Source organism: Pristiophorus japonicus, chromosome 24, assembly GCF_044704955.1.
Source record: "Pristiophorus japonicus isolate sPriJap1 chromosome 24, sPriJap1.hap1, whole genome shotgun sequence".
NCBI lineage: Eukaryota > Metazoa > Chordata > Chondrichthyes > Pristiophoridae > Pristiophorus > Pristiophorus japonicus.
Genome location: NC_092000.1, coordinates 18,346,429 through 18,366,551, shown reverse-complemented (window position 1 = coordinate 18,366,551; position 20,123 = coordinate 18,346,429). Strand labels below are relative to the sequence as shown.

The window sequence follows — 20,123 nt, the reverse complement described above, 5'->3', positions numbered from 1 at the left end:
CAAAACTGAGAGCGATAGATTGTAGTTGGGTAAGGATGTAATGTATTTGCTTCATGGGTTCTTTGTTTAAGAATTCATAGCAATACATTGCCACTAAGAACTAGTTGGTTTATTAACAAAGGTTTAACAATCACACTACACATTACCAGTTTATCCACTAGGCTCACAACTGCATACCTCATCGTGAACGACCTAGATCCAACTGGCTGGGGTTTTATTGAGTCTTGTGGACATCATGTGACTGGCTAAGCCACTCACAATGCAACAGCTCTAAAAATATTTCAGTAGAACATAAAATCAAATGCCCTCGTTTTGGCAAGGGCACGGGAACCCACAAATTAACAATTTAAATTTTGACTGTGACTTAAATCAAATTAAAATTTGGTTGCCGGGGTTGATGATGCACTCCAGCACCCACCTCTCGCGGAAGACCGTGAGCGTACCAGTGGACACCACGTAATCCATCTCCAGGGACACCCTGGTTCGGATGTAACCGCAGAAGAGAGGCAGGCAGTCGGACTGTACGAACCCCTCGACCGCCCATTGCCTGGACCGGTTGATGGCCACCTTGGCCAGGATCAGGAGCAGTCATACGAGGAGGCCCTCTGACCTGCCCGCTCCCACCCCTCCGCATCGGGTGTCAACAGCTCTACAACTAGTTTTGTTGCAATACTTTAATCAAGTGCCCCCTGATTAAAGGGGTGGGGGGCACACTCCAAAAACTTTTCAGGTGGCCCCATGTTTTTTTTTGAGGGCACCAAAACACAAATTATACAAGTGCGCTCTGGCTAAAAGTGGGGGGGGGGGCACTAAAACCGGCAAATTAAACAAATTAATGTTTTAGACATTAAAATCAAATTAAAATTTGGTTGCCGGGGGTGACGATGCACTCCAGTCCCTCCGGCGCCCACCTCTCGCGATAGGCCGCGAGCGTACTGGTGGACACCGCGTGCTCCATCTCCAGGGAACAACAGCTCTACAACTCTTTTGTTACAACAGCTCCAGCAACCTGTGTGCATACTCACAGGTGCATATATTACAAAGGGTGTCAAGATCGAAAGCGGGAAAATGGATTTGAGCTGCAGAGAAACAAAACATATACTGCAGTCGGTTCTGGTTACTTACAGGGAGGTTAAATCATTTGGGGGGAGGGGGGGGATCCTTGGGATAGATGAAGTTCAGATCTCAGCATCGGATAACAAGCTGATCCCAACTGCAACAGAAAACAATGCAAAGCTCCTGTCCAAACTACTCATTTTTGGTTTTTAAAGCGCTATTACAGCCCTGGGTGCAATGAATTATTTATTGAACGTTTCCACTCCAGAGAGTTTAAAAATATCCGCTTCCAACACAATAGGGTTCACCGTGTCCTTGCCCGCGGTTTTACCTTTCTCTCCACGTGAAAGACCGCGGGTCAAATTTGGGACCCAAACATTCTCACCAAGCACTGAACAGTCAAACTACAGGGGCATTTAAAAATAAAACATAACTAACACAGACGATATGAATCAAATGTCATGCATTTTATTACCTTCACCCAATGATAACATGAACTAAGTCTTCGTGGTTGGTTCTATCACCGTAAAATTTCAGCTCTGAGACGTGCACTCCCCCGAGCGGCATTATCGTTTACCCGGAATAGCCCAATCCCCGAGGGACCCGGATAAGTGAGAGTTGCCTGCATATAGTTCCACCTAGTGGACTACTGCTCCATCTAGTTGCTCCTGTGGTAATGCAGCCGTTGTTGAATAAAGCATCGGGTGACAGGTTTTGCTTCATTTCAGACGAAAATGAGTGCAAGAGCAATATTTTATACACGTGCAGCAGGGACGAAGAATGTCACAACACAGGGGAGTTTCTCACACAGGTCGGGGCAGCCCACTGTACCTGCAAGGAAGGATACATCACCCAATCGGGAAAGACTAGCTTTAACCAAACAAACTGCCAAGGTACAGAGGAAGTTCACGTCTTGTGTCTGTATATGCTGAAAAGGATCACTCTTAAATCTTTGGCTCATCATCATCACAGGCGCTCCCTGGAACGAGGATGACTTGCTTCCACATGAGTTCGCAGATGTTTCGATGAAGGATCCGATGTTCCAGTCCTGAACTCCAGTTGAGGGGGTGGAAGATGCCTGTGGGTGGATTTTTTTAACGTGTGGTGACCGTTGCACATCAGCCACCACACGGGCTCGACAGAACTAGGCCTTTATCCAGTGGCAAGGGTTGAACCAGGACGACTGGAGACCAGCTCTGCTGCACGGACCTAGTGCGCGCACATAGCGCAGTGTGGGCTGGGCCCGTGCTGCCCCTGGGCCCTCGGCTCTTCTGGGCCCCGTACCCTCATTTGCTGCACCTTCGCCCGCGATGTTCCAGGGCCCGGCGCTCCAGCTCTATTTATCGCCCCGACCTGCGGTGGTGTTTTCACACAGGTCGGGGCGGCCCACCATGTAGTATAGTACCTTGGCTATAGTATTGCTGATGTAGGAACATTCTACCCTGGGGTGAGCAGTTGGGCAGACGAGATGAGGCAGGGCATTTTGCTGAAACGATGTACATGTTAGAAAGTAAAAACAGGGAAAAGAAAGAACTTGGATTTATGTAACACCTTTCTTGACCTCGGGTTGTCCCGAAGCGCTGTTCAGCCAATTAAGTACTTTTTTGAAGTCATTTCAAGCTCCCGAAAACAGTAATGTGATAATGACCAGATAATCTGCTTTACCAAAGAACATAAGAATTAGGTGCAGGAGTAGACTATTCGGCCCCTCGAGCCTGCCCCGCCATTCCTGAGTATTAGTGTTAGACGCTCCCTCGTGTCGAAGATGAGCCGCTTCCACACCAAAAAAAGGATGAATTCACAGGTGTTTAGAAGAGGGACCGGAAATTCCAGGTCCCGAACTACATCCTGAAGGGTGGAAGAAACCTGTGGGTGGATTTTTTTAACGTGAGGTGGCCGTTGCACACCAGCCACCACACGGGCTTGACAGAGCTAGGTCTGGGTCCCGTGGCAAGGGTTAACCAGGACGACTGGAGACCAAGCTCTTCTGCACGGACCTAGTGCGCGCACATATCACAGTGTGGGCTGGCCCATGCTGCCCCTGGGCCCTCGTCTCTTCTGGGCCCCGAACTCTCGCCTCTCCTGGGCCCCGAACTCTCGCCTCTCCTGGGCCCAAGGCACGACGCTTCTGGAGCCCAAATGGTTGATACCTCAACTCCACGTTCCTGCACTATCCCCAGATTCCCTTCATATCCAAAAATCACTTTACAGCCAATGAAGTACTTTCGGAGTGTAGTCACTGTTGTGATGTGGGAAACGCGGCAGTCAATTTGCGCACAAGCAAACTCCCACACACAGCAATGTGATAATGACCAGATCATCTGTTTTTGTTATGTGGATTGAGGGATATATATTGGCCAGGGCACCAGGGAGAACTCTGCTGCTCTCTTTGAAATAGTTTCAAACAAGTGAAATACATTCACCTGAGAGGGCAAACGGGGCCTCGGTTTAACGTCTCATCCGAAAGATGGCACCTCCAACAGTGCAGCACCTCCTCAGCACTGCACTGGGATTGTCAGCCTAGATTATGTGCTCAAAGTCCCTGGAGTAGGATTTGAACCCACAACCTTCTGACTCAGAGGTGAGGGGGCTATCCACTGAGCCACAGCTGACTGAATAGGTCAGAGAGGCTGTGTTCGCGAAACAATGGTAAAGTTGACGTTTTGAATATCGATTCACCGTAAGTCATTTTTTTGTATTTTATTTGTAAGAATAAATAAATAAATATCTACCGGTCCCAAACCCGTGACCTCTACCACCGAGAAGGACAAGGGTAGCGGGTGCATGGGAACATCATCACCTCCACGTTCCCCTCCAAGTCACACACCATCCTGACTTGGAAGTATATCGCCATTCCTTCATCGTCACTGGGTCACAATCCTGGAACTCCCTCCCAAACAGCACTGTGGGAGAACCTTCACCACACGGACTGCAGCGGTTCAAGAAGGCGGCTCACCACCACCTTCTCAAGGGGCACTTAAGGATGGGCAATAAATGCTGGCTCACAACACCAATATCCCAAAATGGAGTGTATTAAAGAAGCATGTTTCTGGGACCCCTAGCGTGCCCAGCAGAGGTAGAATTGGGAAGAAGTGCGTAAAATTCAGCCTTATGCCCCAACCTTGTACCAATATGAGATCAGAAGCGTTCATCTCCTCTCTACCTCCCAGAGAGAAAGAATCACTGGTTCCCACTGTGTCACTTAATTTAACCAAGCAATCGTGTAATCCTGTTTCTCCTAATTTCAGATGACAATGAGTGTGGTGGTGATGATAATACTGTAATAACATTGTGCGGTGCACACACTGAATGTTACAACACACCAGGGAGTTACTACTGTACCTGTAAGAAAGGGTACATCAACCCATCAGGAAACACCAACTTTAACAGCCGGAAAACCTGCCATGGTAAAGAAGCAGTTCACAAATTGTGCCTCTTTCAGTTATGTCTTTAATACTCTTATGAATGACTCCATGAGGTGTAGTATTGTACTTGTACTGTTGTGACCTTAGTCCCATTTATTGTAACTCCACAGTGAGGCACAAGCATGGTGGGCAGGCTTTTATACTGGGCCCTGCACACCTATCCGACTCATCCATCCCTTGCATTATACTGATCAGAGGTTTGGTGAAACTCCCAGTTCAGTTAACATGCAAAGATGCACGTATCTAATATATAACGGGAGAACATTCCAACACAGAAACATACCTTTGGCCCATCAAGGCTGCACTGGTGTTATTCTCCGTGTCCAATCCCACTCTCCTGCTCATACCCGGTAGCCTTTAATACTCGTTCCCAAGCAACTCTCTACTTCCTGTCAAAGTACTTATGGTCTTTGTTTCCAAATCACCACCGCACCCATCTAAACAATTATTTCCTAGCCAGCCTTTAATTCTCTTGATGATTATCTTACATTTGTTCCCCATTTAAGCCTCTTGCTGACAATTGAAAACAATCTTTCGCCATTTCCCTCAGCATAATCCTTCATGGTGTTGAAGATCTGCATCAGGCCGTACTTCAGCCTTCTGAATTCCAGGGGGAAAAAAACGATGGCCCGGAATTTGCTGTGACAGGGCAATGAACAGCGACTGTTGTTAGACTTTCCCTTGCCCGTTTAATCTCACCATTGAATGGCGTGATGTTGCTGTATTTCCACAGCAGACACCAACTAAACTCGCCACCGAGAGAGTTAACTCTTGTCCATTCCAGTCTAAGTAACCTTTCAACAACATTATAATTACTGGCACTCAAACTCTCTGGCATTGAAACTTATCTATTACAAGTGTGGAGCTAATTCCTTCGGGTTTTAATTGTTGTTGGGGGCTTTAAAAATGATTTTTGAAATGTTTTTCCTTCTGTCTCTTTTTTCTCTCCCTCTTAATCCAATCTTTCTTTCCCTTTCTGTACCTGATTTGACATTGAATTCAGCCATTTCCTTCTCAGACCTTGTGCTGTTCATTTCACGATCCTTCAGTCTGATTGGTCAAGGAGATACCCAGTTGCTGACCCTGTTCACTCCGCCCAGAAGGGGGCGCCGCAATGATTCCATCTCCCACTTCCAGCAACTTGCAAAATTCATGTAAAATTTAACATTAGGCATTTTTTAAAAAATCTCCAGCAATTGACGACCTCAAGTAGTGAGACGCTGAACTTTTAATTGTTCACAATCTTTGGCTCATCGTCACCATCGGCGGTCCCTCGAACGAGGATGACTTGCTTCCACGAGTTCACAGATGTTTCAATGAAGGACACGATGTTCCAGTCCTGAACTCCAGTTGATGGGCTGGAAGATGCCTGTGGGTGGATTTTTTTAACGTGTGGTGACCGTTGCACACCAGGCACCACACGGGCTCGACAGAGCTAGGTCTTTATCCAGTGGCAAGGGTTAACCAAGACAACTGGAGACCAAGCTCTTCTGCACGGACCTTGTGCGCACACATATCGCAGTTTGGGCTGGCCCATGCTGCCCCTGGGCCCTAGTCTCTTCTGGGTCCCGAACCCTCGCCTCTCCTGGGCCCAAGCCATGACGCTCCTGGGGCCCAAATGGTTGATACCTCAACTCCACGTTCCTGCACTATCCCCAGATTCCCTTAATATCTAAAAATCACTTTACAACCAATGAAGTACTTTCGGAGTGCAGTCACCATTGTAATGTGGGAAACGCAGCAGTCAGTTTGAACACAAGCAAACTCCCACACACAGCAATGTGATTATGACCAGATCATCTGTTTTTGTTATGTGGATTGAGGGATATATATTGGCCAGGGCACCAAGGAGAACTCTGCTGCTCTCTTTCAACTACTGCCACAGGATCTTTTACATTCGCCTGAGAGGGCAAACAGGGCCTCGGTTTAATGTCTCATCCGAAAGATGGCACCTCCAACAGTGCAGCACCTCCTCAGCACTGCACTGGGATTGTCAGCCTAGATTATGTGCTCAAGTCCCTGGAGTAGGATTTGAACCCACAACCTTCTGACTCAGAGGTGAGGGGGCTACCCACTGAGCCACAGCTGACTGAATAGGTCAGAGAGGCTGTGTTGGTGAAACAATGGTAAAGTTGACGTTTTGAATATCGATTCACCGTAAGTGATTTTTTTCTATTTTATTTGTAAGAATAAATAAATAAATATCTATCGGTCCCAAACCCGTGACCTCTACCACCGAGAAGGACAAGGGTAGCGGGCGCATGGGAACATCATCACCTCCAAGTTCCCCTCCAAGTCACACACCATCCTGACTTGGAAGTATATCGCCATTCCTTCATCATCACTGGGTCACAATCCTGAAACTCCCTCCCTAACAGCACTGTGGGAGAACCTTCACCACACGGACTGCAGCGGTTCAAGAAGGCGGCTCACCACCACCTTCTCAAGGGGCACTTAAGGATGGGCAATAAATGCTGGCTCACAACACCAATATCCCAAAACAGAATGTACCGTATGAAAGGAGCATTTTTCTGGCCCCCCTAGCGTGCCCAGCAGAGGTAGAATTGGGAAGAAGTGCGTAAAATTCAGCCTTATGCCCCAACCTTGTACCAATATGAGATCAGAAGCGTTAATCCCCTCTCTACCTTCCAGAGAGAAAGATTCATTAGTTCCTACTGTGTCACTTAATTGAACCAAGCAATCGCATAATCCTGTTTCTCCTCATTTCAGATGACAATGAGTGTGGTGGTGGTGATAATACTGTAATAGCATTGTGCGGTGCAAACACTGAATGTCACAACACACCAGGGAGTTACTACTGTACCTGTAAGAAAGGGTACTTCAGCCCATCAGGAACCACCAACTTTAAGAGCCGGACAAACTGCCATGGTAAAGAAGCGGTTCACAATTTGTGCCTCTTTCAGTTATGTCTTTAATACTGTTATGAATGACTCCACAAAGTCTAGTTTTGTACTTGAGCTGTTGTGACCTTAGTCCCATTTATTGTAACTCCAGAGTGAGGCACAAGCACGGTGGGCAGGCTTTTATACTGGGCCCTCTGGTGGCACACCTTATGTGACTATACAGTTAGTATACATGGTCTACATACATGACACTTGCTGTCCGTGTTGAAACGATGCAGGGATTTGTCCCCCATGTCCAGCACTATTATTTTAAATGTCCTCCATTTGACTTCTCAGTAAATGTTGACAATCATCCTCCTCCAATCCATCTGATTTCATTCTTCAATTATCTCTTTGAATTTAGGCTTTATAAAGTTATATAAGTCTGGCTTCTGGTCTTTGGTAAAATCAGGTTAAACTTGGATCAGTCGGAGGTCCCTGTCGGGCTCCAATTAGGGATGGGCAATAAATGCTGGCCCCGTCAGTAACGCCCACATCCTGGGGCTACAATCGGCACTTACTGGACAGTATCTGGGCCACTTCAAAGAAAGACTTGCATTTATAAAGTACCTGTCATGACCTCAAGGTGTCCCAAAATGCTTTACAGCCATTGAAGTACTTTTTGAAGTGTAGTCGCTGCTGTACTGTAGGAAATTCAGCAGCCAATTTGCGCACAGCAAGCTCCCACTAACAGAAATGAAATAAATGCAGATAATCTGTTTTTAGTGATGTTAGTTGAGGGATAAGCATTGGCCGGGACACAGGGGAGAACTCGCCTCTCCTTCTTCGAAATAGTGCCATCGGACCTTTTACATCCAGCTGACTGACAGACGGGGCCTCGGTTTAACGTCTCAACTGAAAGACGGCACATCCGACAGTGCGGCGCTCCCTCATTCGCTGCAAATGCTTTGGGACGTCTGGTAGTTGCGGAAGGCGCTATTCAAATGCAAGTCCTTCATTCTTTACCGTTGGTTTAAAGTTGGAATTGTGCCAATAGTGAGACCCACTTCCCCTTGCCAATCTCGACAGTCTCACAATTTCCAGGAATGCCTCCTCCATAACCACCTTATTAAAAACGGAACGATAATGTATTTTTCAGCAAATTAGTGAAGTTCAGTCACTTTCAGGAAACATCCGTATCTTTTGAGGAAGTCACAGAGTTGTACACTTAATTGCTGTAAATGGATATAAATAAATGTCTAGATCGGGAAGGTGCAGCTCAGCCAATACTGACGAGGGGTCATTTCACAAATGCACACTACCACCATGAGGCTTGTCCGTCGGGACCACATCGGGAGAGAGGTTGGTGGCCCCCAGGATTCTTTCCTTTAATGTTAATGGACACCATTTTCCATTTGATAATGAAAGAAAGAATGACTTGCATTTCTATAGCGCCTTTCATGACCTCAGGATGTCCCAACGTTTTTTACAGCCAATGAAGTACTTTTTTTGGAGTACAGTCATGTAGGAAACGCTGCAGCCAATTTTAGCACAGCAAGCTCCCACAACAGCAATGTGATAATGACCAGATATTCTTTTTTTGTTATGTTGATTGAGGGATAAATATTGGCCCCAGGACACCGGGGAGAACTCCCCTGCTCTTCTTTCAAATAGTGCCACGGGATCTTTGATGTACACCTGAGAGAGCAGTCGGGACTTTGGTTTAACGTCTCATCCGAAAGACAGCACCTCTGACAGTGCAGCACTCCCTCAGCACTGCGCTGGAGTGTCAGCCTAGATTTATTTTCTCAAGTCTCTGGAGTGGGACTTGAACCCACAAATTTCTGACTGAGACGCTCCACACTGGAATCACGGATTAATCAACTTTACAAAGTTCTATCCGACTCATCCATCCCTTGCATTATACTGATCAGAGGTTTGGTGAAACTCCCAGTTCAGTTAACATGCAAAGATGCACGCATCTAATATATAACGGGAGAACATTCCAGCACAGAAACAGACCTTTGGCCCATCAAGGCTGCACTGGTGTTATTCTCCGTGTCCAATCCCACTCTCCTGCTCACACCCGGTAGCCTTTAATACTCGTTCCCAAGCAACTCTCTACTTCCTGTCAAAGTACTTATGGTCTTTGTTTCTAAATCACCCCCGCACCCATCTAAAGAATTATTTCCTAGCCAGCCTTTAATTCTTTTGATGATTACCTTACATTTGTGCCCCATGTTAGCCTCTTGCTGACAATTGAAAACAATCTTTCGCCATTTCCCTCAGCATAATCCTTCGTGGTGTTGAAGATCTGCATCAGGCCGTACTTCAGCCTTCTGAATTCCAGGGGAAAAAACGATGGCCCTGAATTTGCTGTGACAGGACAATGAACAGCGACTGTAGTTAGACTTGCCCTTGCCCGTTTAATCTCACCATTGAATGGTGTGATGTTGCTGTATTTCCGCAGCAGATATCAACTAAACTCGCCACCGAGAGAGTTAACTCTTGTCCATTCCAGTCTAAGTAGCCTTTCAACAACATTATAATTACTGGCACTCAAACTCTCTGGCATTGAAACTTATCTATTACAAGTGTGGGGCTCATTCCTTCGGGTTTTAATTGTTGGTGGTGACTTTAAAAATGATTTTTGAAATGTTTTTCCTTCTGTCTCTTTTCTCTCCCTCTTAATCCAATCTTTCTTTCCCTTTCTGTACCTGATTTGGCATTGAATTCAGCCATTTCCTTCTCAGACCTTGTGCTGTTCATTTCACGATCCTTCAATCTGATTGGTCAAGGAGTCCCCAGTTGCTGGCCCTGTTCATTCCGCCCAGTAGGGGGCGCCGCCATGATTCCACTCCCACTTCCAGCAACTTGCAAAATTCATGTAAAATTTAACATTTGGCATTTTTTTTTAAATCTCCAGCAATTCACAACCTGAAGGAATGAGACATTGCACTTTCAATTGTTCACTTTCTGGGCCAGAGAGATTGATTGGCAGTCATTGAAAATTCTTCGTCATAGGCAGTCCCTCGGAATCGAGGAAGACTTGCTTCCACTCTTAAAAATGAGTTCTTTGGTGGCTGAACAGTCCAATACGAGAACCACAGTCCCTGCCACAGGTGGGACAGGTAGTCATTGAGGGAAAGGGTGGGACAGATTTGTCGCACGCTCTTTCCACTGCCTGTGCTTGATTTCTGCATGGTCTCGGCAATGAGACTGGGAGCTCCCGGATGCACTTCCTCCACTTAGGGCAGTTTTTGGCCAGGGACTCCCAGGTGTCATTGGAGATATTGCACTTTATCAGGGAGGCTTTGAGGGTCTCCCTATAACGTTTCCTCTGCCCACCTTTGGCTCGTTTGCCGTGAAGGAGTTCCGAGTAGAGCGCTTGCTTTGGCAGTCTCGTGTCTGGCATACGGAACGATGTGGTCCGCCCAGCGGAGTTGATCAAGTGTGGTCAGTGCTTCAATGATGGGGATGTTGGCCTGGTCGAGCACATTAATGTTGGTGCGTCTGTCCTCCCAGGGATTTGTAGGATCTTGCGGAGGCATCGTTGGTGGTATTTCTCCAGCGACTTGAGGTATCTACTGTACATGTCTCTGAGCCATACAGGAGAGCCTGTGTCACTACAGCCCTGTAGACCATGAGCTTGGTGGTAGATTTGAGGGCCTGGTCTTCAAACACTCTTTTCCTCAGGCGACCGAAGGCTGCACTGGCGCACTGGAGGCAGTGTTGAATCTCATCGTCAATGTCTGCTCTTGTTGATAATAGGCTCCCAAGGTATGGGAAATGGTCCTTGTTGTCCAGGGATGCACCGTGGACCTTGATGGCTGGGGGCGGGGGGGGCGGCCAGTGCTGTGCAGTGAGGACAGGCTGCAGGAGGATCTTTGTCTTCCGGATGTTTAGTGTAAGGCCCATGCTTTCGTCCGCCTCAGTAAATACGTCGACTATGTCCTGGAGTGCAGCCCCTGTATGTGCGCTGATGCAGGCGTCGTCCACATACTGTAACTCGACGACAGAGGTTAGGGTGGTCTTGGACCTGGCCTGGAGTCGGCGAAGGTTGAAAAGGTTCCCACTGGTTCTGTAGTTTGGTTCCACTCCAGCGGGGAGCATGTTGACTGCGAGGTGGAGCATGGCAGCGAGGAAGATTGAGAAGAGGGTTGGGGCGATGACGCAGCCCTGCTTGACCCCGGTCCGGATGTGGATTGGGCCTGTAATGGATCCATTGGTAAGGATCATGGCCTGCATGTGGTCATGGAGCAGGCGGAGGATGGTGACAAAGTTTTGGGGGCATCCAAAACAGAGGAGGACGCTCCATAGACCCCTCACGGTTGACAGTGTCAAAGGCCTTTGTAAGGTCGAAGAAGGCCATGTATAAGGGCTGGTGCTGCTCCCTGCATTTTTCCCAAGAGAGCTGGATATCGGGCGGGTGTAACACAGGCGACTGATGGGATGCTTTGCACTGCCTTCCAAGATGAACTTGTGCCTCATTGTAAGGCGCACAATTACGCACTCACAAAGGAGTGAATAGTTTGCCAGGGAGTCCCTGCATCAAGATTGATGATAAAAAATCACCCAATAAATCAACGGATACATTTGACTGGGCTACTGGGGAAAGAGCAGGGGGAGTGTGACTAATTGGACAACTCTTTCAAAGAGCTAGCACAGGCACGATGGGCTCAATGACCTCCTTCTGTGCTGTATCATTCTCTGATTCTGTGATAAATTGACCTATGTGGAAAAGTACCAATCACACTGGGGGGAAACTGACACAGAACTTCATTGGTTGGAGGATATAGGAGTTATTGGAAGGCATAAACCGAAGCGATGTGAACTTGTCCGTCACTGTTGATAAAAAAACTGCCAAATTGCAAATTTTCTCTTTGCTTATTCATTCGTAGGCTGTGGGCATCGCTGGCAAGGCCCAAGGGATATGGAGAGAAAGCAGGAATGGGGTACTGAAGTTTCATGATCAGCCAGGATCATATTGAATGGTGGTGCAGGCTCAAAGGGCCGAATGGCCTTCTCCTGCACCTATTTTCTATGTTTCTATGTTTCTCTGAGCTTTCAATAAAGTCGAGGATGATGATATTACCTTTCCTCATTCTTTTTTCTTTGTCATCTCTTCTGATCTTGTTGAACCTGTATCTGTTTGGTTTGGTGTCTGTTGCAGTTGATTAGTGTCTGTCCCATACTTGTGGAACCAATGAAGTGTGACGCAATAAAAATGGCTGGTTCCATTGTGTGTGTATCGAAGGATTTTCCTTGGCCACTAGCGGGTCTTCGACAACCCCTTGTGTGCGTAAGAACATTGAACCCTAGTGTAATTGGAAGAGATAGGCAGGGAGGGGTTAGTATTGAACATTTTGGCTGTTGTGAGCATTGAAGCTAATGTCGACACTGTGGCCAAGGCTTTCCGTTCTCCCACCTTGTTGATTGGGAAGCATCTCCCGGGGAAGGAAGGGGGACTCCGGTAGGGAGGCGGAGAGGTTTAGGGAGGGAATTCCAGAGCTTGGCAGCTGAAGGCACGGCCGCCAATGGTGAAGTGATTAATATCAGGGATGCTCAAGAGGCCAGAATTGGAAGAGCGCAGAGATTGCGGAGGGTTGTCGGGCTGGAGGAGGTTACAGAGAGAGGGAGCGGTGAGGCTACGGAAAAATTTGAAAACCAGGATGAGGATCTTAAATCACGTCGTTGCCGGACCGGGAGCATTCTCTACAATCTCAAATGGGGATAAAGAACCTCTCCTTCAAAACTCTCGAACTGAACATGAGCTGGCAGCAAGTGTCCGTCAAACCACCATCATTGCAACAGGCATTTTTAGTCAAATTTACTTTCAATTTTTTAATTTCTAAACCCCACCATCCCTTGTCCTGCACAGCTGATGTGCGTATCGCAGGTGCCGGCATCCAGCAGAGACAGCCCTAGGCTTCAATGAACGCAGCATTGGTCTGTCTCTTTATGGGAGGGAAGGAGCCTGAAAAACCACCAATGCTGCAGGGAACATCGCTCAGCGTCTGCCTCCCCTCTCACTCCCTTTTGTGCTCTAAGGGAAGTGGTTAGCGCTTGATTTAGCGCTGCACCTCCCTGTTGGAACGCTAAAGTGGAAGTTCCCGGCAGAATCAAATCTTTAGCGCCTGGCGATACATTTGCGCTCCCGTAAAAGCTAGCGCCCCAATCGTGGCGCGACACAATGTCTAGCCCTTAAACGGGAGATTGTATCCCTGGCTTGTGGCAGCTAGAGACGGTAAATCCATTGCACGAGGAATATTTCTGCTATTATCAAGAGGAGAGAGTTGGCCGTAAGGGAACTGGGTTATATTACAGTGATATTTCTATTACAGAGCTGAAATATAATGGTGTAATTCTCCGTAGCCCATCAGCTACTTAACTGTCCCTTCCCAGCCCTACCCCCATCTACTACCCTAAGGTGATGCTTTCCATTTACATCTGGCCATTCAGAATATATCTCCACCTCCGTGACCTCTTGACTACTGGCTGTATCCAGACCCGGCCCCCAGTTCCCCCAGTACCTGGCTCTTTCTAGGACACTGCTGCCCATTGTGGGCTCGGGATTCGAGGGGACAGATGTCCATTAGGCCGGCCTCAGGGGATGGCCGATTGGCAGGTGGGACCCATCACTTGGGGGCCAGCAGTTCCAGAGTCGTGCCCGTCAGTCCCACTTCAACCACTGCTCTTTGGCCCTAACATCTTCACACTGATGAGCAAAACATTCCTCCGCTTCCCTGCCTCCCCCCAAATAACGTTTGAAAAGATCTCCCAACAGCTGGTTAAGTTAGTAAAGTCACTTTCTTATGTATTACAGATATTGATGAGTGTGTGGATACAACGAGAGTTTGTGGGTCCAATGCAACCTGTAGCAATACAATGGGAGGTTTCTACTGTACCTGTGCTGGAGGCTTTGTCCCAAACAATGGAGAACTCACCTTTACCGATATAACAAAAGCTCAGTGTCAAGGTAAGGACTTTACTCTCCCTCGCAATGAGTCCCAGGATGAGAGTGTTGTGATTCTTTGTTCTCTTTGATCTTCTGAAGCCAGCGCGTTTGCCGTCTACTGTGGATCTGTGCCCGACCCGTCCCCTGTGTGCCCAATGGAGTCTGTCTGAATAACAACGGATGTTTCTGATGTGAGCACAATGAAGGATTCATAAATGACAGCCAGCATGGATTTGTTAAAGGCAATTTGTGTCTGACAAAATTGATTGAGTTCTTTGATGAAGTAGCGAAGAGGGTGGATGAGGGCAGTGCAGTTGATGTCATATATGTGGTCTTTCAAAAGGCGTTTGATAAAGTGGAACATAATAGACTTGTTAGCAAAATTGAATCCACGGGATTCTAGGGATAGTGGCAATGTGGATACAAACTTGGCTAAGATACAGAAAGCTGAGAGTAGTGGTTAACTGTTGTTTATCAGACATATACAGCGATGTCCCCCAGAGGTTTGCATTAGGACCACCACTGGAGAATTGCGTCCAATTCTGGGCACCACACTTTAGGAAGGATGTCAAGGCCTTGGAGAGGGTGCAGTGGAGATTTACTAGAATGATACTGGGGATGAGGGACTTCAGCTATGTGGAAAGGCTGCAGAAGCTGGAGTTGGTCTCCTTGGAGCAGAGAAGGTTAAGGGGAAATCTAATAGAACTGTTCAAAATTAAGAAAGATTTTGATATAGATAGGGAGTAACTGTTTCCACTGGCAGGACAGCTGATAACCAGAGGACACAGATTAAAGACAAGTAGCAAAAGAACCAGGGAGAAGATGGAAACATTTTTTACGCAGTGAATCGTTATGATCTGGAACGCACTGCCTGAAAGGGAGGTGCAAGCAGATTCAATCGTGACTTTCAAAAGGAAATTGGATAAATACTTGAAGGAAAAAACAATTGCAGAATTATGGGGAAAGTGCGGGCGAGTGGAACTGATTACATAGCTCTTCCACAGAACCAGCACAGGCTTGATGTGCTGAATGGCAGGCTTCTGTGCTGCGTGATTCTATGTGTTAGCTCGGCCCCTAGGGGGCACTGGAGTGGATCCTGCTGTCTGGTCCATTGCTAAGTCAGACGGGACCTCGGTTAAACATCGCTTGCTTCTAAAACAGAGAGTCGGGATGAACGGATCATTTTCTGGTTGGCAAACTGTAACTAGTGGGGTGCCACAGGGATCAGTGCTGGGGCCTCAATTATTTACAATCTATTAATGGATTGGATGAGGGGATCAAGTGTAATGTAGGCAAATTTGCTGATGATTCAAAGATAGGTGAGAAAGCAAGTTGTGCGGAGAACGCAAAGATTCTGCAAAAGGATATAGACAGGCTAAGTGAGTGGGCAAAAATTTGGCAGATGGAGTATAATGTGGGAAAATAGGAAAATGTGTGGTTATCTACTTTGGTAGGAAAAATAAAAAAGCATATTATTATTTAAATGGAAAAATGCTGCAGTTCTGAGGGTTTTTGTACATGAAACACAAAAAGTTAGGATGAAGGTAAAGCAAGTAATTAGGAAGGCAAATGGAATGTTGGTCTTTATTGCAAGGGGGATGGAGTATAAAAGCAGAGAAGTCCTGCTACAACTGTAAAGGGCGTTAGTAAGACCACACCTGGAGTACTGTGTACAGTTTTGGCCTCCTTACTTAAGGAGGGATATACTTGCATTGGAGGCAGTTCAGAGAAGGTTCACGAGGTTGATTCCTGAGATGAAGGGGTTGTCTTATGAAGAAAGATTGAGCAGGTTGGGCCTACACTCATTGGAGTTTATAAGAATGAGAGGTGATCTTAATGAAATGTATAAGCTTCTGAGGGGGTTTGACAGGGTAGTTGCAGAGAGGATGTTTCCCCTCGTGGGGGAATCTAGAACTAGGGGGCATAGTTTAAGAATAAGGGGTTGCCCATTTAAAACAGAACTGAGGAGGAATTTCTTCTCTGTGGGTTGTGGATCCTTGGAATTCTCTACCCCAGAGAGCTGTGGAGGCTGGGTCATTGAATATATTTAATGTGGAGGTAGACAGATTTTTGAACGATAAGGGAGTGAAGGGTTGTGGGCAGCAGGCAGGGAAGCAGAGTTGAGGCCAGGATCAGATCAGCCATGATCTTATTGAATAATGGAGCAGGCACGAGGGGCCAAATGGCCTACTCCTGCTCCTATTTCTTATGCCTTATGTTCTAAGTTGGTTGTGGGTTCAAGCCCCACTTCACAATCTAGGCTGACGCTCCAGTGCAGTGCTGAGGGCCTTTCTGAAGACACTTCCCTCCTGTCCTTAATCTCCTACGGTTGGAGTCAGACATGACATTCTTGGCCTTCAGATGTTTGGAGCTGCCCGTTATCAGTTATTAATGTTCACGATGTTCCAGTCACTTTAGCTATTGTACCCTGGAACGAATCCTTCAATTCTAACACCAGTCTGCAGAGACTTTTTTGTCTCAAGTTATTTCTTTTAATTCCCAATTTCTTACAGGAATGTAAGCTTGGACAGTCTCACTCCCCATCCCAGTGGAATCATTTCTTCCCCCGACGACACTCTGTTACCTGGTGGGGGAAACAAGTTTTAGAACTTTAACATTTCATGTACAAACCGTTAGGGGGAAAAATTGGCCTGGTTTGCTCCTCGCGTTCGTGCCTGTGGGGGGCGCTAATGGGGCGCTAAGGGATTACCGACCGGGCGCGGCGTGATCACTGACACCTGCGAATTTGCCTGGCGGGTTTGCGCTGGCGCTAAGACTTAGAGTCCGGGAGATCGTGACCTCATCCAGTGTGCAGCACCAAGTTACTGCCCCAGATGCAATATTTGCTCCCGCCTCATGCAACATCGCCAGGCATCAAAAATGGCATCTGCGGGAGGCGTTGTCACCTCGGCCGGCCGCTTAGGGAGCGCTGATTAAAGGCAGCAGTGGTCAGGTTGGCCAAAATCTTCTTACGTCCCCAGTGTGTTGCATTCTGCTCTTTTTGGACCCCACGATTGCTCAGTCTTGCGCTCTCTCAGAGCGCTTGGAGCTTCTATGTGCGTATCGCAGGTGCCGGCATCCAGCAGAGACAGCCCTAGGCTTCAATGAACGCAGCATTGGTCTTTCTCTTTATGGGAGGGAAGGAGCCTGAAAAACCACCAACGCTGCAGGAACATCGCTCAGCGTCTGCCTTCCCTCTCACTCCCTTTTGCGCTCTAAGGGAAGTGGTTAGCGCTTGATTTAGCACTGCACCTCCCTGTTGGAATGCTAAAGTGGAAGTTCCCGGCAGAATCAAATCTTTAGCGCCTGGCGATACATTTGCGCTCCCGTAAAAGCTAGCGCCCCAATCGTGGCGCGACACAATGTCTAGCCCTTAAACGGGAGATTGTATCCCTGGCTTGTGGCAGCTAGAGACAGTAAATCCATTGCACGAGGAATATTTCTGCTATTATCAAGAGGAGAGAGTTGGCCGTAAGGGAACTGGGTTATATTACAGTGATATTTCTATTACAGAGCTGAAATATAATGGTGTAATTCTCCGTAGCCCATCAGCTACTTAACTGTCCCTTCCCATCACTACCCCCACCTACTACCCTAAGGTGATGCCTTCCATTTACATCCGGCCATTCAGAATATATCTCCACCTCCGTGACCTCTTGACTACTGGCTGTATCCAGTCCCGGCCCCCAGTTCCCCCACATTGAGTATCTGGCTCTTTCTAGGACACTGCTGCCCATTGTGGGCTTGGGATTCGAGGGGACAGATGTCCATTAGGCCGGCCTCAGAGGATGGCCGATTGGCAGATGGGACCCATCACTTGGGGGCCAGCAGTTCCAGAGTCGTGCCCGTCAGTCCCACTTCAACCACTGCTCTTTGGCCCTAACATCTTCACACTGATGAGCAAAACATTCCTCCGCTTCCCCGCCTCCCCCCAAATAACGTTTGAAAAGATCTCCCAACAGCTGGTTAAGTTAGTAAAGTCACTTTCTTATGTATTACAGATATTGATGAGTGTGTGGATACAACGAGAGTTTGCGGGTCCAATGCAACCTGTAGCAATACAATGGGAGGTTTCTACTGTACCTGTGCTGGAGGCTTTGTCTCAAACAATGGCGACCATACCTTTACCGATATAACAAAAGTTCAGTGTCAAGGTAAGGACTTTACTCTCCCTCGCAATGAGTCCCAGGATGAGAGTGTTGTGATTCTTTGTTCTCTTTGATCTTCTGAAGCCAGCGCGTTTGCCGTCTACTGTGGATCTGTGCCCGACCCATCCCCTGTGTGCCCAATGGAGTCTGTCTGAATAACAACGGATGTTTCTGATGTGAGCACAATGAAGGATTAATAAATGACAGCCAGCATGGATTTGTTAAAGGCAATTCGTGTCTGACAAAATTGATTGAGTTCTTTGATGAAGTAGCGAAGAGGGTGGATGAGGGCAGTGCAGTTGATGTCATATATGTGGTCTTTCAAAAGGCGTTTGATAAAGTGGAACATAATAGACTTGTTAGCAAAATTTAATCCACGGGATTCTAGGGATAGTGGCAATGTGGATACAAACTTGGCTAAGATACAGAAAGCTGAGAGTAGTGGTTAACTGTTGTTTATCAGACATATACAGCGATGTCCCCCAGAGGTTTGCATTAGGACCACCACTGGAGAATTGCGTCCAATTCTGGGCACCACACTTTAGGAAGGATGTCAAGGCCTTGGAGAGGGTGCAGTGGAGATTTACTGGAATGATACTGGGGATGAGGGACTTCAGCTATGTGGAAAGGCTGCAGAAGCTGGAGTTGGTCTCCTTGGAGCAGAGAAGGTTAAGGGGAAATCTAATAGAACTGTTCAAAATTAAGAAAGATTTTGATATAGATAGGGAGTAACTGTTTCCACTGGCAGAACAGCTGATAACCAGAGGCCACAGATTAAAGACAAGTAGCAAAAGAACCAGGGAGAAGATGGAAACATTTTTTACGCAGTGAATCGTTATGATCTGGAACGCACTGCCTGAAAGGGAGGTGCAAGCAGATTCAATCGTGACTTTCAAAAGGAAATTGGATAAATACTTGAAGGAAAAAACAATTGCAGAATTATGGGGAAAGTGCGGGCGAGTGGAACTGATTACATAGCTCTTCCACAGAACCAGCACAGGCTTGATGTGCTGAATGGCAGGCTTCTGTGCTGCGTGATTCTATGTGTTAGCTCGGCCCCTAGGGGGCACTGGAGTGGATCCTGCTGTCTGGTCCATTGCTAAGTCAGACGGGACCTCGGTTAAACATCGCTTGCTTCTAAAACAGAGAGTCGGGATGAACGGATCATTTTCTGGTTGGCAAACTGTAACTAGTGGGGTGCCACAGGGATCAGTGCTGGGGCCTCAATTATTTACAATCTATTAATGGATTGGATGAGGGGATCAAGTGTAATGTAGGCAAATTTGCTGATGATTCAAAGATAGGTGAGAAAGCAAGTTGTGCGGAGAACGCAAAGATTCTGCAAAAGGATATAGACAGGCTAAGTGAGTGGGCAAAAATTTGGCAGATGGAGTATAATGTGGGAAAATAGGAAAATGTGTGGTTATCTACTTTGGTAGGAAAAATAAAAAAGCATATTATTATTTAAATGGAAAAATGCTGCAGTTCTGAGGGTTTTTGTACATGAAACACAAAAAGTTAGGATGAAGGTAAAGCAAGTAATTAGGAAGGCAAATGGAATGTTGGTCTTTATTGCAAGGGGGATGGAGTATAAAAGCAGAGAAGTCCTGCTACAACTGTAAAGGGCGTTAGTAAGACCACACCTGGAGTACTGTGTACAGTTTTGGCCTCCTTACTTAAGGAGGGATATACT

The 20,123-nt window shown here is 47.0% G+C and overlaps 1 protein-coding gene across 1 annotated transcript in view; it reads left to right on the top strand.

The window, feature by feature from the left end:
• Positions 1–5,595: 5,595 nt before the first annotated feature.
• The window catches only part of LOC139237763 (adhesion G protein-coupled receptor E1-like), a 66,893-nt gene continuing 52,365 nt past the window's right edge, over positions 5,596–20,123 (top strand). The window contains exons 1-4 of the mRNA XM_070866949.1: positions 5,596–5,635; positions 7,212–7,370; positions 14,151–14,303; positions 18,284–18,436. Coding sequence (XP_070723050.1) covers positions 5,596–5,635; positions 7,212–7,370; positions 14,151–14,303; positions 18,284–18,436 — 505 coding nt within the window. The remainder of the gene's footprint in view (positions 5,636–7,211; positions 7,371–14,150; positions 14,304–18,283; positions 18,437–20,123) is intronic.